The sequence below is a fragment of the Lontra canadensis genome, unplaced genomic scaffold, assembly GCF_010015895.1.
Source record: "Lontra canadensis isolate GAN:19392208 unplaced genomic scaffold, GSC_riverotter_1.0 scaffold8, whole genome shotgun sequence".
NCBI classification, from domain to species: domain Eukaryota; kingdom Metazoa; phylum Chordata; class Mammalia; order Carnivora; family Mustelidae; genus Lontra; species Lontra canadensis.
The window spans coordinates 25,425,415-25,452,149 of NW_022631002.1; the positions used below are offsets into that span (position 1 = coordinate 25,425,415).

The following is a 26,735-nucleotide window of genomic DNA, read 5'->3' on the forward strand; positions in this document are numbered from 1 at the left end:
TTAGAGAATCTATGCCTAGGATTGTTATTGGGGACTTGTCATGTGAGCACCTTTTTTTTTTTTTGGCTATGACATACTAAAATTTGAGGTTCTCAGAAGGAAGGCAGGTGTTCAGCATAAATCACATTTTTGGGTACAGTTTAGGCACAGGGAGCCACTCTTAATTAGTTCTGGGAGTGGGGATTAGTTTTCCCCAAATCAAGTTATGACAGCAGCCAGAGGCCAACCTGGTATGTCTAAGGATAGCAGTCTCAGACATTCTGTTAACTGTTTTCTGCTCGGTGAATGAGGTGAATGGTCTCCATGGAAAGGGATTTTGTATAGATAATCTTGGAATATGCAAAATTTTGTTGACCTGATATTTTACTTAAATTACTTTTCTATTTCAGTAGGGGAAAAAAATTTACAGTTCCCTTCCTAGCTCCTTTCATCTATCCTTTCAGATAGTTATTTTTGTATCATTCTAGGTGCTCTGCATATAAGGACATACACATATGCAGAATGCTGTTCTGTAACTTGCTTTCCTCCCAATAGATTATTTCCATTCTTCCTAACTCCTTTTTAAAGTTATTACATAATATTCCTTTTTATGATTTACTTAACCATGGCCCTTTTGATAGATACTTAGGCCATTTTCACATGGTATGATGTTAAATAGTTGTTTGTTTGATGGAGGAAAAGGGAATGAATTAAAGATGACTGCTGAGTATTCAGTGCAGAATTGGGGCTTTAGGGTTCTAAAACTCTTATTACTCTTTTATGTAAGGTTGGAGATACCAGGGTTTGTTTGTTTTAGGAATTGGTATTAAATTCCTAAAATTGGTAGGAATTGGTATTAAAACAATTATTTAGGCAGTGATTTTGGAGGTGCAACACAGGGGTTTTTGTTTTTGTTTTTTGTTTTTTGAAATCATCTTACCTCTGCTGTCCAGTTCTTTAATGTTCTCTTAAATATTGTCTCTAGGGACTTCTGGGCGGCTCAGTCAGTTTAGTGGCTGACTCTTGATTTTGACTCAGGTCATGATCTCAGGGTTGTGAGATAGTTGGGCTCTTTCTGGGTGTGGAGCCTGCTTAAGAGTCTCTCTCCCTCTCCCTTTGCGGGCATCCCCCCCCCCCGTACTTGCTTGGAACATCTCTTTCTAAAAATAAGCAAGCATAGAGATATAGATATATATAGGTACAGATATGGAGGGGCATATGTCTGGCTCAGTTGGTAGAGTATGCAACTCTTGATCTTGGGGTTTTAAGTTCATGCCCCATGGTGGGTGTAGCGGTCCCTTAAAAATAAATTTAAAAAAATGGTGAACAGGGGCACCTGGGTGGCTCAGTTGGTTAACTGCCTTTGGCTCAGTCATTATCCCAGAGTTCTGGGATCAAGCCCTGAATCAGGCTCCCTGCTCAGTGGAGAGCCTGCTTCTCCCTCTGCCTGCCTGCCACTCTTACCTGCTTGTGCGCTCTATCAAATAAAGAAATAAAATCTAAAAAAAAAAAAAGGTGAACAAATACTTAATTCTCATAATGCTACAATTTGACCTTGAAAATTCTCAACTCTGAAAAGTACCATTCCAATTTAGAAGTAGTCTAGCTGAGTGATCTCTTCTCATTTTCTCCAATTATGGAAATACATCTACATCTGAAATCGAGTCGTATGCTTAACTGACTGAGCCACCCAGGCGTCCCCCATATATTTTTAATGTTGGAAGTTGGAGTTTAATAAACTGGTAGCCTGGGTCTTGCCTATTTGGCTTCTTGAAGTACCTGTTGATATTTAAATCTAGAGCAAGTTATGTGATAATACCAAGATTGCTGGGTTCATTGCAATGGGAGACCAAATTGCTTTTACAGAGCTATGTTTGGCCCAACTGGAAGTTAAGGAGAGAAAAAGGAACAGATGTGAAGGGCTTTCCTTGTCGTCTTAGTAGAGATTGCATTAAGGTTTGATACACTTTTTTTTTTTTTTTAAAGATTTTATTTATTTGAGAGAGAAAAAGAGAGAGCATGAGAGGGAGGAGGGTCAGAGGGAGAAGCAGGCTCCCGGCAGAGCAGGGAGCTGGATGCGGGACTCCGTCCTGGGACTCGAGGATCATGACCTGAGCTGAAGGCAGTTGCTTAACCTACTGAGCCACCCAGGCACCCGGTTTGATACACTTTTTTTTTTTTTTTTAAGATTTTATTTATTTATTTGACAGAGCAAGAGATCACAAGTAGGCAGAGAGGCAGGCAGAGAGAGAGGGGGAAGTAGGCTCCCCACTGAGCAGACAGCCCGATGTGGGGCTTGATCCCAGGATCCCGAGATCATGACCCAAGCTGAAGGCAGAGGTTTAACCACTGAGCCACCCAGGTGCCACTGATATACTTAAAAAAATTTTTTTTTTTATTTTTATGAATAAGAGAGCAGGAGTCAAAGGGGGAAAGGAGCAGAGGGAAAAGCAGACTCCCCCTGCCGTGTGTGGAGCCTGATGTGGGGCCCACTCCCGGGACCCTGAGATCATGACCTGAGCTGAAGTTAGACACTCAACTAACTGAGCCATCTAGGTGCCCTGGTTTGGTATACTTTTAAAAAACATTTTCCAGAGCTATTAGTAAGGTTAGTGGTTCTCAACCTTTAAAATGCGTAAGAATAACCGGCAAAGTATGCTTAAAATATAGTGTTCTGTATTCTTTCCTCAAGGATTTTGATTCTGTGGGTGTAGGGTGGTGCTTAGGAGTCAGCATTTTATTTATTTATTTATTTATTTACTTACTTACTTACTTAGTTACTTACTTACTTATTTGACAAACAGAGATTACAAGTAGGCAGAGAGGCAGGCAGAGAGAGAGAGGAGGAAGCAGGCTCCCGGCTGAGCAGAGAGCTCAATGCAGGGCTCGATCCCAGGACCCTGGGATCATGAGCTGAGCCAGAGGCAGCCAAAGGTTAGCTTTAACCCACTGAGCCACCCAGGCGCCCCAGGAGTCAGCATTTTAAATAGGTCTCTCTCCCATCTCCCAGTTCTTTTTTTCTTTTAAATTTATTTAAGTAATTCCTACACCCAGCATGGGCCTCGAACTCAAAACCCTGAGATAAAAATCGTGCTCTTCTGACTGAGCCACCCAGGCACCCACCCATCTCCCAGTTCTTAAACACAGTTGCCTTCGTTGCATAGCAGAACAATAAAATCTGTATTTATTCTGTTAAGACCCTTGAGATAGTGTTTACTTTTTTCTGTAGCATCTAAGGTATTCATATGGCATGGAGTTAGGCTCAAGTATTTGAATTAATAGGAGTGCCATTGTTAGCAAATGAAGGTTTTTTTATAGAGTATCCTGGAATGAAATGGAAGGAGATCATTTGGGATATTTTATACAATCCTGATGAAATAAGGAATGGTATAGTAGTAAATTTTTCTAATTAAAAATATTTTCATAGTTTAGTGAACTTGAGCTGGTTTCTGCAATCAGGTTTATGTCGGTTTTATGGTTTGAAAGGTCTACGTACATTTTGATGATCTCCAGATTATTGACAGTCATCATCAGAGAGAAATTTCATTTGCATAAAGGTGGTATATTTAAGATATCTTTAGATCCATTCAAAGACTTAAAATTGAAATATTTAAGGTTTATTTGAGAGATAGAGTACAAGCTGGGGAAGGGGCAGAGGGAGAGGTTTTTTTTTTTTTTAAAGGATTTTACTTATTTGAGAGAGCACCCCCACATGTGTTAGCAGCCGGGAGAGGTAGAGAGAGAAAATCTTCAAGTAGACTCTCTGCTGAGTGTGGAGGCAACACAGGGCTCAGTCCCAGGACCCGTGAGGTCATGACCTGAGCCAAAACCAAGAGCTGGACGCTCAGTACACTGTGCTACCCAGGCGGCCCAAATTTGAAATATTTAAAGGTGATGGCCCTTTATCTTCTTTTTGGACAAAATATGATAATCGACTTTTAAACATTTTTTAATGTATTTGAGCCCAGCAGTAAAAATAATTAGGTAAAAGTAATGATAAACATTTAATATGAGAATTTGTGTACATTGCACATTGTAAGACATTACAGCTATCTCACATGTCACCAAAACAGAGAAGACAAGAGATTTAGGAGTTTTAGTTCCTTCTCTCAAGAACCTGCTACTCAGCCTTTCCATATCATCATGCTGGACCAGTTAGTCACATCTTGGCCGGCCTGCCTGTATTCTGTGGCATATGTAAACTTCTCCAACAGTTCCGTGGGAGATTGACAGCTACTTGCTTTTCAGCAAACTCTTACAGCAGATGTTAGATGATAAAGCATCTATCTCATCCACTTTGCCTGTCCTGAATACTTCCTTCTGTTAACCAGCTGATGTTATCAGAGGGTAGACTGGTTTGTACTGCTCTCCAGAGCAATCTAGGAGACTGTCTTGAGGCCGTAGAAGATTCTTATCTCTCTGCTCTACCTCTTACCCCTTAAAGATCTACCATTTTGGGAAAGCTCTGCTTTAGATGAGGCCTTATTTTTACAAATGGGAGGGGACGGTATAGAGGTTGAGTCACTTTTGATCTAGCCTTTTGTTATGTGTAGTTGCTTGTCCTGTGGGTTTAAATTTTGGATTTAAAAAAAAAATTGCTACTACTTAAACTTTCATTTTATAAAAACTACTTGATAGTCCTAAAAGCTAAAATACTGTTGAGTATAAAGTCAGCTTTTGGGGGACATTTGAGTGGCTCAGTCTGGTTGAGCGTCTGGTACCTGTTTTCAGCTCAGGTCATGATTCATGGTTGTGGGATTGAGCCCTGAGTATGGTGCAGGAATTCTGCTTGAGATTCTTTCTTTGTCCCTCCCTCTGTGCTCTCCCTCTCTCTTGTTCTCTCTAAAATAAAATCTTTAAAGAAAGTCAGTTTTTGGAAATCACATTACATGCTTGTAATCTTTGTTTTAAGTTATAAAAGTAATACATGTCTTTCATCCCCAGTTTTTTTTTTTTTTTTTTTTAAGATTTTATTTATTTGAGAGAGAGTACAAGTAGGCAGAGTGGCAGGCAGAAGAAGAGGGAGAGGTAGGCTCCCCGCTGAACAGGGAGCCTGATCATGACCTGAGCTAAAGGCAGCCACTCAACCGACTGAGCCACTCAGGCCAGGTGTCCTATCCCCAGTTTTATTAAGAAAAATTTCACATGTGCAGAAAGATGAAAATAGTACAGTGTAGAGCAACATAATTGCTTCCTAGATTCAATAATTAACATCTTACCATAATAACTTTTTCTGTTATTCATATATTTTTTCTCTCTCTCTTTTTTAAAGATTTTATTTGTCAGAGAGAGAGCATGTGCACAAGCAGGCGGAGAGAGAAACAGGCTCCCTGCTGAGCAAGGAGTCCGATGCAGGACTCTATCCCAGGACCCTGGGATCATGACCTGAGCTGAATGCAATGGCTTAACTGAGTCACCCAGGCATCCCTGTTATTCGTATATTTTTTATTGAAGTATATTGGACAGTGTTAATTTCAGGTGTACAACATAGTGATGTGACAATTCCATGTTACGCTTACCACAAGTGTTGCTACTGTCTGTCAACATACATTATTACTGTACTATTGATTATATTCTATATACTTTACCTTTCATTCCTTCATTACTCATTCTGTATCTGGAACTCTGTACCTCCTGCTCCCCTTCACCATTTTGCCCATCCCTATTTATATATTTTTACTGGTTTGAAGATACATACACTTGCATATATCTCCTGCAAATTAAGATGTCCTTTTTCTTTTTTTTTTTAAGATTTTATTTATTTATTTGAGAGAGGGAGAGCACGGAGGGAGAGTGAGAGAAGCAGACTCATTGCTGAGCAGGATGCTGGATGTGGGCTCTATCTCAGGACCCCGAAATCATGACCTAAGCTGAAGGCAGCCGCTTAGCCAACTGAGCCTACCAGGTGCCCGAGGCATCCTTTTTTTAAAAAAAGACCTTCTTGCATAGACACACTACAGCTAAGAATATTAAATACTCTTATAAAAACTCCAGTCGCCTAAAGAATATCTTTCACAACTTTCAAGATCTATTTATTTATTTGAGGGCAGGAGAGTCCCAAACAGACTGCACTGAGTGCAGAGATCACAACCCAAGGCAAATCCAAGAGTTTGACACTCAGCTGACTGTGCCACCCTGTTTTTAATAACTTTTTAAAGTCACGATTTCATTAAGGTTCACATTATGCTTTTGTATTGTAATTTCATAATCAGAACAGACCCCATTTTTTCCTCTCTCTACTGACCTTTTGAAAAGTGCAGGCCAGTGGCCTGGTAGAATGAACCAGTACTTGCATTTATCTGATAAGATCTCCTGTGTAGTTTAAACCTGTCCCTTTAACCTTTTATTTCCTGGGAATTGATAGATACAGAGGTATTAGCCATATATTAATGTGGTTTATGTTTATGTTAATCATTTTTGGCAAGAATACGTCAAGGTGATAACTCCATATTGCAGCACATCAGTAGATACATATGTTGGGCAGATTTGCCATTAGTAATAAAGTACTATTTTAGTTAAGGTAGTGACTGCCATAGCTGTATTATAAAGGGACATTTTTTTCCTTTTGCAATTAGTAGGTAATTTTTTGGGTAGTAGTGTGCAGCTGTGCCAGCAACCTTTTTTAGGTTTTTTAAGGTATTGGTGATTCTTGCCTGAATCAACTTTTTAAAAAAAATTTTTAAAGATTTATTTATTTATTTATTTGAGAGAGAGACAGCATGAGAGGGGAGAAAGTCAGAGGGAGAAGCAGACTCCCCACAGAGCTGGGAGCCTGATGTGGGACTCAATCCCAGGACTCTGGAATCATGACCTAAGCTGAAGGCAGTTGCTTAACCAACTGAGCCACCCAGGTACCCCATGAATCAACTTTTTTAATTTAAAGATTTGTTTATTTGAGAGAGGGAGAGAGAGAGAGCATGCGGTTGTGTGAGTGGGGGGAGGGGCAGAGGGAGAGGATGGAGAACCTCAAGCAAACTCCCTGCTGAGTGTAGAACCTGACTTGGGGCCTGATCCCACACCCATGAGATCATGACCTGAACCAAAACTAAGAATCAGACACTTAACTGACTGAGCTACCCAGTCACCCCTATGATACAGTTTTGTTGTGTATAATCACTGTATTGTGTATTAGATCTCTAGGACTTATTTATTGGTAGGTTGCAAGTTTTTACCCTTAAACACTCATTTCTCCACCCCCTGATGACTACTTCGCTCTTTTTTTTTGAGGTTTTTTTTTTTTTTAAGATTTTATTTATTTATGGCAGAGAGAGGGAACATAAGTACAGGGTTGCTGGAGAGGGAGAAGCAGGCTCCCACCGAGGAGGGAGTCTGATACAGAGCTTGATGCTAGGACGCTGAGATCATGACCTGGGCTGAAGGCAGATGCTTAACAACCGAGTCACCCAGGTACCCCTTGAGTTTGGTTTTTAAATTATTTATTTATTTAGATTGAGATACAGTCTACATAGAGTATTATAATAATTTCAGGTGTACAACATAAAGAATGATTCAGTATTTCTGTATATTGTGAAATGATCACTCTGATGAATACAGTTAACATCTACCACTATCCAGGGACACCTGGGTGGTGCAGTTTGTTAAGTGTCTAGTTCTTGATCTCACCTCAGGTCTTAGATCCAAGGTTCTTGAGTTCAGGCCCTGTGTTGGGCTCTATGCTGGGCTTCACCCTGGGCTTGGAGTCTGCTTAAAAAGAACAACAAATGTGCCACCTCCCATAGTTAGAAAAAAAATTCTTTTTCCCTTGTCATGAGAACTTTTAAGATTTACTCTATAATTACCATGGCCTATGTTACATCCTTAGGACTTAATGATTATAACTGAAAGTTACCTGTTGACCACCTTCATCATAATTACCACTACCACCATCACCCCCTTTGACTTCCCACCAACCACAGTATTCTCCGTTTCTGAATCGTTTTTAAGATCCCATAATACTGGATATTATATAGTATTTGTCTTATTCAGTCTTATTTATCTCAGCATAATGTTCTCAAGGCCATCCATATTGTCACAAATGGCAGTATTTTTTTTCCCCCTCCATTACTAAAAAGTATTCCTCTGTGTGTGTGTATATCTTTTTCCATTCATCTGTTGACAGACACTTAGGTTGTTTCCATAAATTTTTTTAAAGAGTTTATTTTTAAATGTTATTTAATTTAATTTTTTATTTTTTAAAAAGATTTTATTTATTGATTTGACAGGGAGAGACACGGTGAGAGAGGGAACACAACCAGATATACCAGTACCTCTGTATCTATCTCTCACATGGTGAGAAAGGGAGAAGCAGGCTTCCCGCCAAGCAGGAAGCCCGATGCGGGGCTCAATCCTTGAACCCTGGGATCATGACCAGAGCCGAAGGCGGATACCCCTAAACATTTTATTTTTAAGTAATTTCTATACCCAGCCTGGGGCTCGAACTCACAACCTTGAGATCAAGAGTCACACGTTCCAACTGAGCCATCCACGCATCCTGGTTGTTTTCATATCTTGGTTATTAGAATATTGGTGCAGTAAACATCAGAGTGCATATATCTCTTCAGTAACCTCTTTTCATTACCTTTGGATATATACCCAGAAGTGGGATTGCTGGAATGTATGGTAGTTTTATTTTTATTTTTTAAGATTTTATTTATTTATTTGACACAGAGCGATTACAAATTACAAGTAGTTAGGTAGAGATGGGGGGAGAAGCAGGCTCCCCGCTGAGCAGAGGGCCCGATGCAGGGCTCGATCCCAGAACCCTGTGATCATGACCTGAGCCGAAGGCAGAGGCTTAACCCACTGAGCCACCCAGTCGCCCCTGTAGTTTTATTTTTAATTATTATTAGTTTTTTAAGTGGGCTCTGTGCCCAGAGTGGGTCTTGAACTCAAAATCCTGAGATCCAGAGTCACATGCTATACTGATTGAACCAGCAAGGCACCCCTATTTTTAATCTTTTTGATTTAATTTTTTCTTCAGCACTGTTCTACTGTTCTACTAGTTCTTCATAGTTGTAGAACCACTTTACAGTCCAGCCAGCAGTGTACAAAGTTTCCTTTTTCTGTATATCCTTTCCAACAGTTATCTCTTATCTTTTTGTTGCTAGCGGGTCTTACAGGTCTAAGATGATACTTTATTCTGATTTTGATACGCATTTCCCTTGATTAGTGATGTTGAACACCTTTGCAGATACCTGTTTGCTACTTTGATGTTGTCTTTGGGAAAATGTCTATTTAGGTTCTCTGCCCATTTTTTAATTGGATTTTGATTTTTTTTTTTGTTACTGAGTTGTAGGAGTGTTTTTTTTTTGTTTTTGTTTTTTTTTTTTTTAAATAAGTTTAATATAGGGGTGCCTGGGTGGCTTAGATGGTTGGGTGTCTACCTTTGGCTCAGGTCATGATCTCCAGGTCCTGGGATCAAGGCCCATGTCTGACTTTGAGCTCAGCAGGGAGTCTGCGTCTCTCTCCCCCTCTGGCTTTCCTCTTGTACTCTTTGTCTCTCTCTCAAATGAATAAATAAGATATTAAAAAAATAAATTTAGTACATTAACCTCTTGTACGTGTTTTGCAAATATTCTCTCATTCTGTAGGTTGTCTTTCCATTTTGTTGTTTCTTTGGTTGTGAAGAAACTTTTAATTTTGATGTCGCATTTGTTATTTTTTTCTTTTGCTGTGCTTTTGGTATCATGTTAAAAAAAGAAATCATTGCCAAGACTTTCCCTGAAAGTTTCCTTTGTATGTTTGTTTTTTGTTTGTTTGTTTAAAGATTTTATTTATTTATTTGACAGAGATCACAAGTAGGCAGAGAGGCAGGCAGAGAGAGAGGGGGAAGCAGGCTCCCTGCTGAGCAGAGAGCTGGATGTGGGGCTCCATCCCAGGACCCTGGGACCATGACCTGAGCCGAAGGCAGAGGCTTTAACCCCCTGAGCCACCCTGGTACCCTCCTTTGTATGTTTTTGTCTAGGAATTTGTTTGGTTATCAGGTCTTCTGTTCAAGTCTTTGATCCATTTTGAGTTAATTTTTGTGAGTGGTGTAAGATAGAGGTCCACTTTGATTTTTCTGCATGTAGTTATCCAGTTTTCCTAGAACTGTTTATTGAAGAGACTATCCTTTCTCCATTGGTTGTTCTTGTCTCCCTTACCAAGTACTGTTTGACTGTATATGCTTTCTCTTCTGTTGTTTTGGTCTGTGGGTCTCTTCTTATGCTGGTACCATACAGTTTTAATTGCTGTAGCTTTGTAGTACAGTTGGAGTTCAAGAAGTGTGATGCCTCCAGTTGTTCTTTTATTGTTAAGACTTCATTTATTTATTTTGACAGAGAGCAAGTGAGAGCCAGAGAGCACAGGCAGGGGGAACAGCAGAAGAAGGAGAAGCAGGCTCTCTGCTGAGCCAGGGACCCTGATGCAGGGCTCAGTCCCAGAACTTTGGGATCATGACCTGAGCTGAAGGCAGATGCTTATACAGTCTAAGCCACCCAGGCGCCCCTGGTTTTGTTCTCTTTCTCATGAGTGCTTGGGCTTTTGAGGATCTTTTGTGGTTCCATACCAATTTAGGATTTTTTTCCTATTTATGTGAAAAATGCCATTGGAATTTTCATAGGGTTTGTGTTGAATCTATATGGCTTTGAGTGGCATGGACATTTTATTTATTTTTTAATTAAAAATTTTAAAAGATTTTATTTATTTCCCAGCGAGCACATGAGCACCAAGGAGGGTGGGGGTGGGGGAGGAAGATTAGAGGGAGAAGGAGGATGATGCATGGCTTGGCCCCAGGACCTCAGAATCATGACCTGAGCGAAAGGTAGATGCTTAACCCACTGAGCCACCTAGGCACCCTTGGCATGGACATTTGTTTTGTGTTTTTTTTCACCCCAAAATTTTAAAAGTAGGCAGAGTGGCAGGCAGAGAAAGAGGGGGAAGCAGGCTCCCTGCTGAGCAGAGAGCCCGATTTGGGGCTCGATTCCAAGACCTGAGATCATGACCTGGGCAAAAGGCAGAGGCTTAAACCACTGAGCAACCAAGACACCATTCAAATTTTAAATTAAAAAAAAAATTATTTTAAATTAAAAAAAATTATTTTTATTAGTTGTTTTAGCGTGGGAGGGAGGGAGAGAGGATCTTAAGTAGGCACCATGCTTACTGCTGAGTCTGATGTGGTGCTCCGTCTCACAACTCTGAGATCATGACCTGAGCTGAAATCAAGTTTCAGATGCTTAACCGGCTGAGTGGGTGGTGTGGACATTTAAGAATATTAACTCTTCTAATCTATTAACATTTGTATCCATTTGTTTGTGTCATCTTTGATTTCAACAGAGTTTTGTAGTTTCATTGTATAGTCAAGGGCTTTCTTGATTCAACTAAGACTTTTTTTTTTTTAAAGATTTATTTATTTGGGAGTGCATTGAGCCAAAGGAGGGGCAGAGGGAGAGAATCTGAAGCCAAGCCCACTCTCCCCTGAGTGTTGGAGCCTGTTGCTGGCCAGACAACCTGGAGATCATGACCTAAGCTGAAATTGAGTCGGACACCTAACTGACTGAGCCACCTGGGTGCTCCCGAAGAGTTACTTCTTACTGTTTTACTTCACTTTTTCTTTTTGCTGAGATAGACTTAGCTGAAAATATGTGTCCTTTGAGTTCTTGAGGCAAAAAGAACTCATAGTTATGGAGAGATACTTTTTTTGGGGGCGGGGATACATTCCTAATTGTGGAATTAAAGGTTTAAGGATAGTGTAATAAACACTTTTTGTAGTATTGCCAATTTAAATTTCAAGAAATGTTGTACACAATACTGTTGTTAATAGTCTGATGAGTCCTCTTTTTGCCTGTCTTCTTGTTAGTATGTTATCAAACTTGGATAATTTTATTGGTCTGATACAGAAAATATGCTAGGACCAGAACATGAAGAAAGCTCTAAGATTTATAGCAGGCAAGTTTAGTTGCATGTAATGGATAGATAGTAATGCAATTTGTCTTTAACTTCTCACATGTTATTTAGAATGAACAAAAAACATCTTGGCACATTTTCAAGCCTCCTATTCTTTTTTGAGGAGCACATGTAGGGATACCATTGGTCTAGCTTTTGCTTTGTATAACAAGAAACAGAACAAAACAATGTAGTGTTTCTAATTCGTTTAGAAATTGTTAAAGGTAAAGGTTTTAAATGCCCTTAAGAGGGTCTTTTAATCTTTGTGAATTTTCTGATTGTAATGAAATCATGAGCTGATTTCACAGCCTGAAGTTGTATGTAAGTTCATCTGTTTCAGATTTTTGTGTTTCAGCAGCAATACTTGATGAATTCATAAGAAAAATTTGTGGTTTCCCTCCCCCCCACTTTTTTTGTAATACAGAATAGTTACTTTGACACAGCCCATGGTTGGAATTAAACTGATAAGCATCCTGTCATTTTCTGCTTTGGGCTTCCCTTTCTAAATCTTCCTAGTAAAATTTTCATCAGTGTGGGAAGGAATTTGGGTTCTGAAGCCCTTACTTGCCTTTGAGACAGTGATTCAAATACCTGAAACATATATCCCAAGGTACAACTGTAGGACCAAACTGATTCCAAAACAGTGCATGAGGAGTAAAAGTTAATAAATGGGATCTTGTAAATAGGCTGTAGATGCTCTGGGAAGAGGAACAGAAAATGGAAAATGTCAGATGAATGTTTCTTTCCATGAACCCTAATTCTAAGTACTTTCCTGTTTCTAAAGGGTATAGTATAAATAATCATTTTGAAGTAGATTTATAAATAGACATCCAGATAATACAGGTTGTCTTGCTAAACTCCAGCTTTTTAAGGGGGGGGTACTTTCTTTTTATACTGGCCCTGCCTACTTTTCAGACTTGGCATCTTCTGTAATTGGTGGTTGAGACATACTAATTTTTTTTCCCTGAGTCTTTAGTGGGATTTCAGGTACTAAGATGGAGAGATGATAATGTTTTAACTTTTTCCCCTAATAAAAAACTAAATAAAAAATCTGACTTTTATCCTTTTCTTTTTTTAAAACAGGTGCCATGTTTCAGAACAGAGTAATACCCCTGGTAAAGAAGAACTAAAGACACTGTACAGACATCAGATATAGGCTAATTACAAGGAAAGCATTAACCTGCCTCTGAGGTGACTAAAGGGGAATAATGGTGATTTTGCGCCGGGCTCGGCCGCCTGCTTCCGCCCCAACCAGCAATGAATCTTGACTCGCTCTCGCTGGCCTTGTCTCAAATCAGCTACCTGGTGGACAATTTAACCAAGAAAAACTACCGAGCCAGCCAGCAGGAAATACAACATGTAAGTAAACATAGAAAACAGGTACCATTAAAGGAATGAGTAGAAAGAACATTCTCCTCAGCTTTAATATATAAAAGAGATTTTATCCCAATCTTTTTTTTTTTTTTTAAGGAGTCACAGATATAAATTTTTCTGTAAAAATTATGAAATACCTGACTTGGTTTAGTCTCATTTTTTTCTTATCTACATTTTAAAATTGAGATACATATATATTTCACAGACTGTAAAACTCCCCCTTATAAAATGTGCAATTCAGTAGTTTCTAGTGGATTCACAAAGTTACTTAATCATCACCATCTAACTCCAGAATGTTTTCATCGCCTCAAAAAGAAATACTTGAATCCATTAGCAGTTGCTCTCCCTCCTCTCTCCAGCTCCTGGCAACCACTAATCTTTCCGCTTTTATGGATTTGCCTTTCTGGATATTTCACATAGATGGAGTCACAACAGATGTGGCTTTTTGTGCCTGTCTTCTTTCACTTAGCGCAATGCTTTCAAGATTCATACGTCTTGTTGGGGCATCTGGGTGGCTCAGTCAGTTAAATGTCTGACTCTTGATTTTGGCTCAGGTCAGGATCTCAGGGTGGCGAGATTGAGCTACTCCTCGGGCTCTGTGCTGGGTGTTGAGCCTGCTTAAGATGCTCTCCCTCACTTCCCCCCCTTTAAGAAAAAGATTCATCTATGTTGGCGTCTGTGTCCGTACTTCATTCCTTTTTATGAGTAATAATATGATGTGAATATTATTTATAATAATAATAGTTCTTTGAATATTCTCCAGTTTATCTGTAAAATGGATATTTAATTTGTTTCCATTTTGTGGCTGTTGCAAGTAGTGTGGCTTTCAGCATTTGTTTATGACTTTTTGGATGGATATTTGGTTTTAATATTTTTGGTATATATGAAAGAATGGAATTGCTGGGTTATAGGATAACTCTAACTTTCTGAAGAACTGTCAGACTTTATCCAGGGCACCTCATCACTTCATTTCCACACGTAGTGAATGAGGGTTCCAATTTTTCCTCATCCTCACTAACACTTGTTATTTTTTGTCTTTGTTTATACCCATTCTAGTGGATGTGAACAGGTACCTCATTATTTTGCTTATGTAGCTAATGATGTTGAACATCTTTTCATGGGCATTTTGTGTATCTTTGGAGAAAATGTCAGTTCTCATCCTTTGCCCCCCAGTTTTTTTTGCCATTGACCCCCCCAATATTTACTATTTTTAAAAGAAGATTTAATTTATTCATTAGAGAGTGTGAACGTGCTCATGGGTGGGGGAGGGGCAGTGAGAGAGGGGAAAGCAGACTCCCTGCTGAGTGGGGAGCCTGATGTGGGGCTCTGTGGGGCTTGATTCCAGGACCCTGAGATGATGATTTGAGCTGAAGACAGATGCATAATGGACTGAGCCACCCAGGTGTCCTGATCCCCCAATTTTTAAAAATTAAACTGTTCTTAAGTACAAGTTTGTTTTATAGAGCATTTCATTCAATCTTTATGAAAGTTAAATAGTATACTATACTTCAGTTGTAGTGATGGTGCCCCTTCTCATTAATAAATGGAGTATTACACTTAAAATTGTATATATTATTAAATTAAAATTCACAAGTTGTGTGACAGTAGGTAACTTCTCTGAACCTTATTTTCTTCATTTGCAAAATAAGGATAAATATAAAATTTGTCTGACAGCCTTCTTAGGATTAAATGAAGTTAAGAGGCACCTAGTACAGTTCCTGTCCTAAGCATTATTTAAAAAAAGGAAATTTTCCTTTTTCTACATTATAAGTTAACAGTTGTTACATAAGGTAGGTAGTACATACATACAAACTTGTAAATGAAATAGGTGCCTGATTCTTTGAGCTAAATCTAAGAATTAATTGTTTGGGAGTTTTTTCTCCTTTCCTTGTTTTTGGGGTGTGTGTTTGGAGGTAATTTAATTTTTATTTTTTTATTCTATTTTTGTTTTAAGATTTTATTTATTTATTTGACAGAGAGAGAGACCGATCACAAGTAGGCAGAGAGAAGGAAGTAGGCTACCTGCTGAGCAGAGAGCCTGATGCAGAGCTTGATCCCAGGATCCTGAGATCATGACCTGAGCTGAAGGCAGAGACTTAACCCACTGAGCCACCCAGGCGCCCCTGTTTTTTCATTCTTAAAGATTTTATTTATTCATTTGAGGGAGGGAGGGATATAGAGCACGGGTTGGGGGGAGAGGCTGAGGGGGAAAGAGAAGCAGACTCCCTTCTGAGCTGAGAGCCTGATGTGGGGGCTTGATCCCAGAACCCAGAGATGACCTGAGCCAAAGGCAGACACTTAACAGTTTGAGCCACCCAGGCGCCCCCCCACCTTTTTTTTAAAAGGATTTTATTTACTTACTTGAGAGAGCACTAGCAGGGTGAGGAGCAGAGGGAGAAGCAGACTCCCTGCTGAGCAGGGAGCCTGATTCAGGGCTCAGTCCTTGGATTTCAAGATCATGACCTGAGCTGAAGGCAGATGCTTAACTGACTGAGCCACTCAGGTCTTTAAAATAGGTAATATATTAACCTGATTACCCCAGCTACCCACTTTTTCTCTGCCCACAGGCAACTGATGTTTGCTGTTTCTTAAATGTTCTTCCAAAGATGCTTGCACATAGAAAATAGTAAAATATTATTTTGATAAAGCTGAATCAGGTTAAATAAAACTATTTTTAAAAAGTTAAAAAACTTAGTAAAATACTTTCCATTCTTTTTTCACATGTTGGCATATCATAGTTTTCTGTATCTTGATTGTTTCTTTTTAATTTTATTTAATTTATTTTAAAGATTTTATTTATTTGTTGGAGTACAAGCGGAGGAGGGGCAGAGGGAGAAGCAGGCTTCCCACTGAGCAAAGGAGCCTGATGTGGGACTTGATCCCAAGACTCTAGAATCATGATCTGAGTCAAAGGCAGAGCATTAACTGACTGAGCCACTTAAGTGTCCCTGTTTCCTTTTTAACTTACCAGTCTGTCGTAGAAATTATTCTTGGGGTGCCTGGCTGGCTCAGTCAGTAGAGCATATGACTCTTGATCTCTTGGGGTTTTGAGTTTGAGCACAGTTGGGCGTGGAGCCTGCCTTAAAAAAAAATTACTCATTATCCTGTACATAAAAAGTTTGTTCTTTTAAGGCTGTATAGGAAACCATTATATGGATGAAACATTTATTTCACTATTTATGGACATTTAGATTATATACTTTTTTTGCTTTTGCTGTTGACAGTGCATTAAAACTTTTTTTTTTTTTTTTTTTTTGCATGTATGTGTTATGTAGGATAAATTCTTAGAAATTCATTCTTGGGCTATTCTCCTTTCCTTTCTAATGGAAGAGCTGAATTCTTGGAATTACTCATTTCCTATTTGATTTTTTTTCTTTTCATGTAGTATTTCAGTGTATATACTATGTTGTAATCATCTTTTTATGCTTATAGGGTTTATTGCAATTAATGCTTTGATGAATTACAGTGCTTAAGTTCATTGTTCTAATACCTTCAGGGGTCCTTTTAGTAGAGAACAAAACCTAACCTCCTCAATCTGAATTTGAGGGCCTTTAGGTCGTTCTAAATCCTGGAATTTTCATCTTTGAAGAAACAAATCCAGTAACACCTCATCATTGAAGACTTACCAACCTTTTTTCCTTTATTCAGATTAATTCTTTAGGATAAATTCTGAAAGCTGTGTTGGTCAGAATGTGTCCTGACAATTTTATGCAGCTACTATTTAATCATCTGCTATGTACCACGTTAGTTTTTTTAGTCACTTTTTAAAAAAATTTTATTTATTTATTTATTTATTTTTAAAGATTTTATTTATTTTAGTTGACAGATCACAAGCAGGCAGAGAGAGAGGAGGAAGCAGGCTCCCTGCTGAGCAGAGAGCCCGATGCGGGGCTCGATCCCAGGACCCTGAGATCATGACCTGAGCCGAAGGCAGAGGCTCAACCCACTGAGCCACCCAGGCGCCCCACTTTTTTTTTTTTTTTTTTTAAAGGTTTTATTTATTTGAGACAGAGAGCCAGCACGTGCATGAGCTGGAGGAAAAGCAAAGAGGGAGAGAGACATGCAGACTCAATGCTGAGCATGAACCCTAATGCGGGGCTTGATCTCACAACCTTGAGATCATGACCTGAGCAGAAATCAAGAGTTGGATGCTTAACTGACTGAGCCACCTAGGCGCCCCTCTCTCACATTTTATTTTTTTTCCTCTCTCACATTTTAATTTAAAACGTGTTATGCGGTGCCTTAGTGGCTCGGTTGATTAAACATTCTGCTCAGGTCATGATCTGAGGGTGGATTAGAAGGAACACTACTTGGGGCTCTGCACTGGGTGTGGCTCCTGCTTGGCATTCTCTTTCTCTCCCACTTTGCCCCTTCCCAGCTTTCATGGGCTGATACTTATGCTGTCTCTTAAAAACAAAAACAAAACAAAACAGTATTTTTTAAACATGTACTATCTAGTTAACACTCAAATTTCTTGTTTTGCCTCATCTGAAAAATTTTTATTACACTTGGGTTTGAATTAGGATCCAAATAATATGTATGTTGCATTAGCTCTTATCAGATCTCTTTTAAAATCTTTGGTTTTCCCTCACTCTTAGTACTTATTAAGTAGTACTTAATTTGTTAGTAGTGCTTATTTTGTTTTTGTTTTTTTTTTTTTTTAAAGATTTTATTTATTTATTTGAGAGCAAGACAGTGAGAGAGAGCATGAGCAAGGAGAAGGTCAGAGGGAGAAGCAGACTCCCCATGGAGCTGGGAGCCCGATGTGGGACTTGATCCCGGGACTCCAGGATCACGACCTGAGCTGAAGGCAGTCGTCCAACCAACTGAGCCACCCAGGCGTCCCAGCAGTGCTTATTTTGTTAAATCAGATTGTTTGTCTTGTAATTATCCATAGTGTGAATTTTGCTGGCCTGGTGAATAGACATTTTAAGACTGGAAAAGTTCTGCCTGACATTCTAGTGCAATGTTTCTTTTTCTTTTTTTTTTTTTTTTTTTAAAGATTTTATTTATTTATTTGACAGACAGAGAACACAAGTAGGCAGAGAGGCAGGCAGGGGGGGCGGGGAACAGGCTCCCCGCTGAGCAGAGAGCCCGACGCGGGGCTCGATCCCAGGACCCCGGGATCATGACCTGAGCCGAAGGCAGAGGCTTTAACCCACTGAGCCACCCAGGCGCCCCTCGTGTATTTTTTTTTTTTTTTTTAGGTTTATCTTTTTAGAGAGCAAACATGCATGCATGCATGTGTGTGGATGGGAGTAGGGGTAGGAGGAGAGAATCCCAAGCACACTCCCCTCAGTGCAGAGTCCGATGTGGGGCTCAATCCCACAACCCCGAGATGATCTGAGCTGGAATCAAGAGTCATTCATTCAACTTACTGAGCAACCCAGATGCCCCAGGAACTTATGTATTTTTAACATATTTGATATATTTGAGTTTATTGAAAAGTATTACTGATGAAACTCTTTGGCCAGTGAATGCTTATTCTTGCTGGCTTTGGAGTCCCTTGTCCTCCTATTTTGTAATATTTATAGTCCTTGATATCATTTCAGAAACACTGGAAACCAAAATATTCTAGAGTCATCTTGTGTATTTTTTGCTTTGGACCTGGAATTAGCAGTTTCTTTAAGAGGCCTTGGTTTTGGATATGGAGATTGTCTCTTGAGTTAAAAAGTGATTAAGAGAGACAACTTAGGTGATGTGAAAAAACTTTATTTAGTACTTCATTAAGTGGACAATCCTCTTTAGGAGAACTGCAAAATGGGGCAGAAGGAAAGAAGCTATTTTTATAGGATAATAAATAAAAAACAAGGAAGAGACATATGGAAAACATCTGGTTGGTTGGGGCCACATAGTCAACCTTATTTAAGATGAGAAGGCCCAGAGTTGGCTTGACCTTTGGGTATTGGCTAACTGATACAGTGATATAAATATACTGCATTTCTGGTTGAGTGGAGCATTTATAGAGATTTGAAAGTTACCTAAGTTTTGATTTGCTGACACGGCACCCTGGGTAGTAATGGCACCATTTTGGGCTTAGGAAATTATTTCAGCACTTGTGTTTGCTCATTGATGATCAGTTGTTCAGTATGAGGCCTTTCGATGGACAAAGCTAAAGAGCAAATATACCAAGAGTTCATACTGATACTACTGATATTCCTAATTTATCTTTGCTTTTAAAAAAAAAATTTTTTTTAAAGGTTCCATTTATTTATTTGACAGAGAGACAGTGAGAAAGGGAACACAAGCAAGGGAGAGGGGGAGAGGGAGAAGCAGGTTCCGACTGAGCAGGGAGCCCGATGCTGGGCTCGATCCCAAGATCCTGGGATCATGACCTGAGCTGAAGGCAGTTGCTTAACGACTGAGCCACCCAGGCGCCTCTTACCTTTACTTTCAATTCATGATCTGAAATCTCTCTCTCTCTTTTTTCCCCATGCACAAAATTCCATTTTCAGTGATATGAAAAGCCATTTACCCTGTTCCACACTGTACAGTCAAGAGTTCAGACTAATAGTCCTGATGTTGTTAATAGCACTATGGTTATGGAAAACGGTTTATTTTTTTAGGAGGTGGGGGGAAGGGAGGGGTGCCCTTAGGCTATCCCAGAGGTATTCCTAGGCATATCTCAGATAATGTGAGTTGGTTCCAGATCATTGCAATAAAGTGAGTCAAGTGAATTTTAAGAGTCCCGTTTATACTGTAGTAGCCTATTAAGTATAATATCATTATGTCTAAAAAGTGTACATACTTCCATTAAAAAATACTTTATTGCTAAAACATGTTATATAACCTTTTGAGCAGAGTTAATCTTTTTGCTGGTGGAGGGTTTTATCTTTTGTTGATGGCTGCTGACTGGTCAGGGTGGTGGTGGCTGAAGATTGGAGTGGCTGTGGCAGTTTCTTAACATGAGACAACAGTGAAGATTGCCACATCGATTGATTCTCCTTTTATGAATGATTTCTCTGTAGTGTATGATGTTCTTTGATGGCGTTTTACCCACAGTAGAACTTATTTCCAAATTGGAGTCAGTCCTGGGCTCCTGGGTGGCTCCATTGGTTGAGCGTCTGACTCCTGATTTTGGCTCAGTCATAAACTCTCAGGGTCCTAAGATGGAGCCCCACGTTGCACTCTCTGCTCAGGGTGGAGTCTGCTGTTCCTTTTCCTCTGATCCTCCTCCTGCTTGTGCATGCTTTCTCTCTCAAATACGTACATAAGTAAAATCCTAAAAAAAATATTTGAGTCTGGGCGCCTCGGTGGCTCAGTTGGTTAAGTGACTGCCTTCAGCTCTAGGTCATGATCCCAGAGTCCTGGGATCATGTCCCAGATCAGGCTCCCAGCTCTGAGGGGAGTCTGCTTCTCCCTCTGACCCTCCCTCTTCTCATGCTTGCTCTCTGTCTCTCTCTCATTCTCTCTCAAATAAATAAAATCTTTAAAAAAAATATTTGAGTCCTCTCAAACCCTTCTGCTTTATCAGCTAAATTTATGCAATATTCTAACCTTTTTTGTCATTCCAACATCTTCACCTGGAGTAAATTCCATCTCAAGAAACTTTGTGTGCTCATTCAAAAGAATCAACTCTTCATCTGTTGAAGTTTTATCATGAGATTGCAGCAGTTACGTTACATCATCAGTTCTGGTTCTCTTGCTATTTCTGCCACATCTGTAGTTACTTCTTCCACTGAAGTCTTCATCCCCTGAAGTCATCCTTGAGGGTTGGAACCAACTTCTTCCATTAACTCCTGTTAATGTTGATATTTTGACCTCTTCCCATGAATTCTGAATGTTCTTCTTGGATGGCATCTAGAATGGTAAATCCTTCCCAGAAGGTGTTCAGTTTACTTTGCTCAGATCCATTAAAAATACTGCTATCTATAGTGGCTCTAGCTTTAAGAAATGTATTTCTTAAATATTAAGATATTTCTTAAATAGTAAGACTGGAAAGTTGAGATGACTACTTGATCCATACAGGCTGCAGAATGGATGTTGTGTTAGCAGACTAGAAAACAATATTAATCTTGTTACACATCTTCATCAGAGCTTTTGGGTGACTTGGTGCGTTGTCACGGATCAGTAATATTTTGAAAGAAATCTCTTTCTGAACAGTAGGTCTCAACAGTAAATATTCAGTAAACCATGTTGTAAACAGATGTGCTGTCCTCCAGGTTTTGTTCGATTTATATAGTGCACGGGCAGGGTCACTTTAGCATAATTTGTAAGGGCCCAAGGATTTTCAGAATGGTAAGTGAACGTTGGCTTCAACATACAGACTCTTGGTGTACTAGTCCCTAACAAGAGAGTCAGCCTGTCCTTTGAAGTAGGCATTGCTTCTCTCTAGGTGTGAAAGTCCTAAATGGCATCTCATTTTTTTTTTTTTAAGATTTTATTTATTTATTTATTTGACAGAGAGAGAGAGATCACAGGTAGGCAGAGAGGCAGGCAGAGAGAGAGAGGAGGAAGCAGGCTCCCTGCTGAGCAGAGACCCCCCCCCCCAATGCGGGGCTCTATCCCCCGATGCGGGGCTCTATCGCAGGACCCTGAGCCGAAGGCCGAGGCTTTAGAAGTCTGTTTCCATCTTCATTGAAAATTTGTTGTTTACTGTAGTAGCCTTCATTATCTGGCCAGATCTTCTGGACAACTTGCTGTACCTTCTTCATCAGCCTTTGCTTCACCTTGTGCTTTTACGGAGATGGCTTCTTTCCTTAAACCCCATGAGCCAACCTCTGCTAGCTTCATATTTTTCTTCTGCAGCTTCCTCATCTTTGTCAGGCTTTATACAGTTGGAGAGAGGTTAGGGCTTTGGCTTAAGGGAATGCTGTGGCTGGTTTGATCTATGTAGACCCCCAAAACTTTCTCCGTACCAGCAAGAAGACTCTTCTCCTTTCTTATCATTTGTATGTTCTTTGGAGTACCACTTAATTTCCTTTAAGAATTTTTTTCTTTGCATTTACACCTTGGCTAACATAGGCACAAGAGGACTAGCTTTTGGCCTGTTTTGACTTTAAACATGCCTTCCTCAACTGACCTTAATCATTTCTATCTTTTGATTTCAAGTGAGATGTGTTTGACTTTTCAACACTTAGGAGGCCATTGTAGGGTAATTAATTGGTCTAATTTCAGTATTGCTGTGTCTCAGGTAAAAGATGGAAGTTTGGGGAACAGCCAGTTGGTGGAGTAGACAGAACACACAAGATATTTATTACGTTTGCCCTTGTATATGGGCGTAGTTCATGGTGCCCTGAAACAATTCTAATAGTAACATCCAAGGTCACTGATCACAGATAACCATAAGAAGTATAATGGGCAAATTTGAAATACTGTGAGAATTACCAAAATGTGACAGACAAGAAGTGAGCAAATGCTTCTGTAGAAATGGCACTGTAAACAGTTGCCATAAACCTTCAATTCAGTAAACAAAAAACATGACCTGCAAAGTGCAATGAAATGAGATATGGCTAGTATCTCACTAGAGAGGTACCATCAGATTACTATATTAAAGTTACTTAGAGTAGTTCTTGGCATAGTTATACCACCAGGTGGATATAGTGTTGGCTTCATTGTTTATATATTACTTTAAATATTTAGAGAATACGTTTTTAATAATTCAGATTTGCTTGATAATTATGTAAAATTTTTGTTCTCAAAGTTATCTGTAAAACTTTTATTCAAAAAGTGATTTAGTCTTCCTAGAAATGTGGTTTTTGGTTGTTATTTTGTTCTTTTTTTTTTATTAAGGTGGGCTCCATGCCCCCCACTGTGGGGCTTGAACTCAACTACCTGAGATCAAGAGTAGTGTGCTCTACCAACTGAGCCAATCAGGCACCCATTACTGGAAATATATTATATATTGAAATGGATTCAAGTAAACTCAAAATATTTAATAGAAACCCAAAGTTATTCATACAGATAGGGTAATAAAAACCAAAATCAGTATTTTTTAAAAGTTAAAATTGTTTAACAAGTATGGTAAATGGTAAATATGAAGATGCTTCATTACCTCTGTAGAGTGTATTACAGTCTAAAACTGTGATTATTGTAAGGTAGAGTTACTGCCTTCAATTTAAATTCCAAAAATCTGATACTTATTTTTGAAGTGGGGGAGGGACTCTCATGACCCTGAGATGATGACTTTGAGCTTAACCGACTGAGCTACAGGTGCCCTAAAATTGGTACTTCGTAGTTGTGTAGTGTCTTGTTTTTTTTTTTTTTAAACCTTTGAGATAATCTGTTAGGTTTTATATTTTTCTTTATATAAGTCTTTTAGAGCTTTTGTGTGAATATCCATATATATATATATACACACACACACACACACACACACATATATATATATATATATAAAATCTGCTTTTTGGAGCTATGTTGCAGGCATAAATCATCAGGTAACTGCTGGTGTATCAACATTCCACCCAAAGAAGGGTTTAACAAGTATTAATAGAGAGGGATTTTTGTTGTTTCTTACTATGGAAGTTAGTTGATTACCTCGTAAGATTAATCATTACCATTTGTGGACAACATTATTAGGAATTTTCTTATAATGAGCTAAAATAAATGTTTGAGGCTCTTTCTCTGTATAAGATTAATTATTACATGTAATTACCCTTCACACAATTAAGTCTTTTTTTCTCATGTGTTCTCTAGGGCAAATAGTGCCCCATTTTTCTAACCATTTCACATGGTTTTCTGAATCTCTACCACTGTAAATGCACTGTTTGTTAATGTTCCTCTTAATATTTGATTCTAGATGAGAATTTGTTACTCTAGCTACAGATCAGATCATTATAGAAGTGTTGTAGTTTGCTTTTGATACAGTTAGTTTATTTTCAGTGTAGCCTAAAGATTTCATTATCAGATTGTAATGTACTTATCTAAAACTTTGAATTATTTTACTGGTCTCCCCTGTCCAGTGGGTGGGATGGTTTAAATTTTAAGTGAAAGTGCATAGGACTTGATCTTGTGGGAGCAATGAAATCTTATTTCAACATCTTTGTAATCTAAGATCATGCTTTTAAAATAGCACTTGAGTTTCAGGGAAAACAAAACAGAAAAAGTTTTCTTCTAATGAAGGGACAGCGTGGTATCACTGAATGAACATTCTGTTTACCTACCAGTTACAAAACATATCTTCAGATCATGCCACTATCCTGCAAGTTATATGTGACATTTGTTAGTCATTGCAACCTTGATTTTCTAAATGGAATCTTTATCTGTAATAATGTGGTATTGTTTGTCTGTCCTTCCTAGGGTTGTTGGTAAGATTGAGTGGCTGTAAAAGCAATTGTAAAATTATATAATATTGTAGAAGTCAATGGAAGGATGAGAAGGGACAGTCATAAGATTCTGTTTATTGTAGTTAAAAATTTAAACATTTTTTTGTTTTTTAAAGATTTTATTTATTTATTTGAGAAAATGAGAGTATGAGCCGGGAGGGGCAGAGGAGGAAGGGAGAAAGAATCTGAACAGACTTCCACAACCCTGCGATCATGACCCAAGCTGAAACCAAGAGCCTGAGGCTTAACTGACTGAGCTAGCCAGGCACCCCTGTTTTTTGTGTTTTGTTCTGTTTTTTGGCTTTTAACAGTCTAGCGGAATATCTCTTCCATTTTTAGATTGGTGTAATAGCAGATAAGTTGGTAGGTTCCTTAACCATGATCTAGACTCTTGAACTTGACTCCCTCTGACTTTTTTTGTTATTAAATGCATTTGCATACTATTTACTTTTTTTTCTTTTAAGATTTTATTTGACAGAGATCACAAGTTGACAGAGAGGCAGGCAGATAGAGAGGGGAAGCAGGCTTGCTGCTGAGCAGAGAGCCCAGTGCGGGGCTTGATCTCAGGACCCTGGGATCATGACCTGAGCTGAAGGCAGAGGCTTTAACCTACTGAGCCACCCAGGCGCCCCTGCATACTATTTACTTTTTGCCTGAAATGATCTTTCCTCAAGCTCTATCTGTGGTGGTTGTTACCTCAGTATTTTAAGTCTCAATTATATGTTACATCTTTAGAGAAGGCCTTTCTGAGGCACCACTCCCCCCTCCTATCCATGTCACATAACCCTGTTTTTTTTCCCTATGACAGTATTATCAGAAATTCTTCATACTTTTTTCCCTTGTGAGATCATACTTCATGAGAGCTATAGAGCCCATTGGTCTCTTCTGCTGCTACATTTGCTGTACCTTGCATAGTATCTAGTATGTGGTCAAATATTTTTAAGCCAGATAATCTCTTTTTTTCTTCCAAAAGGTTTCATTTATTTGTTTGACAGAGATAAAGCAAGCACACGCCTGCAAACAGAGTGCCAGGGAGAGGGAGAAGCAGGATCCCTGCTGAGCAGAGACCCCCCACTACATGGGCTCAATCCCAGGACCCTGGGATTATGATCTGAGCCAAAGGCAGAGGCTTAATAGACTGAGCCACCCAGGTGCCCCAAAGCCAAGTATTCTTGTTCATTTTAGGGAGAGGTCCATTTGGTGGTTGGAGCATAAGTAGTTTTATTCCTGATTAATTTGAATTGCCTCTTTAAGATGTTTTTATCATTCTAGGGGATATGAAAAAAAATAATCTCTGCTTTTATAGGACTTAAGGAACTGTAAGAGCCCATAGAACCAATACATTGTGAATAGGTTTACAGTAATTTTTTGAGATGCAGAGGTTCTTATTTGATTTTATTGATTTTTAATTTTAAATGTCTGTGGGACAGTGTAAAAATTAATTTAACTTATTTAACTCCCTGCGTTTTCGGGGTGGGAAAAACTGAAACTGAAATAAGTTAATTTAACCAGGTACCACAGAATTACGATTCAGTGGAAAGCATATAGGCTCTGGAGTTGGACTATGAATTCTGATTTCTCAGCTCATCCACTATGGGATTTAAGGCTCATAAAATCTGATGCAAGTGTTCATCTCTTCATCTATAAAATTGCAGTAAATTTTGACAGAGTTGTTGAAGATAAAACCAAGGAATCTCAGTACCATACTTAGCCTAAAGTGTAAGAAAATATTAATTGTAATATCTTTAAAAAGCATTTGGTAAATGATTATTCTGTACTTTGTGCTAAGCTCTTTTCTAGGTGTGAAGAAGTGAGCACCACAACACAAATTCTGTGCTCTTGTGCAACTTAGTCTAGTGAGGGACATAGAAAATAAACAGAAATTATCAGGTGGCCATAAGCTCTACGGGGAAAAGTAAAGCAGGATAAAGGTGTGATGGTGGGGCTGGTCATGTAGCTATGAAAGGAACTGAGAGAACAGCCCATATGTAGATGCCTAAAACTTTAAATTAGAATAGCAAGTACCAACATTGGTAAATTTGAGAAACAGCAAGAAACTAATGGAGCTTGGGGGCAGCATCTAAAGATCTAAAGTACTGAAGTCAGACTTTATTTTTTTGTATTTATTTTTTTAAGTAAGCTCTATGCCCAATGTGGAGCCCAGCTTGAGTCTTGAACCCAAAACCCTGAGAT

The 26,735-nt window shown here is 39.0% G+C and overlaps 1 protein-coding gene across 9 annotated transcripts in view; it reads left to right on the forward strand.

The window, feature by feature from the left end:
- The window catches only part of CNOT1 (CCR4-NOT transcription complex subunit 1), a 108,062-nt gene that overhangs the window by 15,397 nt on the left and 65,930 nt on the right, over window positions 1-26,735 (forward strand). For all 9 annotated transcript variants that reach the window (XM_032854325.1, XM_032854317.1, XM_032854321.1 and 6 more), the window contains exon 2: window positions 12,985-13,260. In XM_032854325.1, coding sequence (XP_032710216.1) covers window positions 13,159-13,260 — 102 coding nt within the window. In that variant the 5' untranslated portion in view covers window positions 12,985-13,158. The remainder of the gene's footprint in view (window positions 1-12,984; window positions 13,261-26,735) is intronic.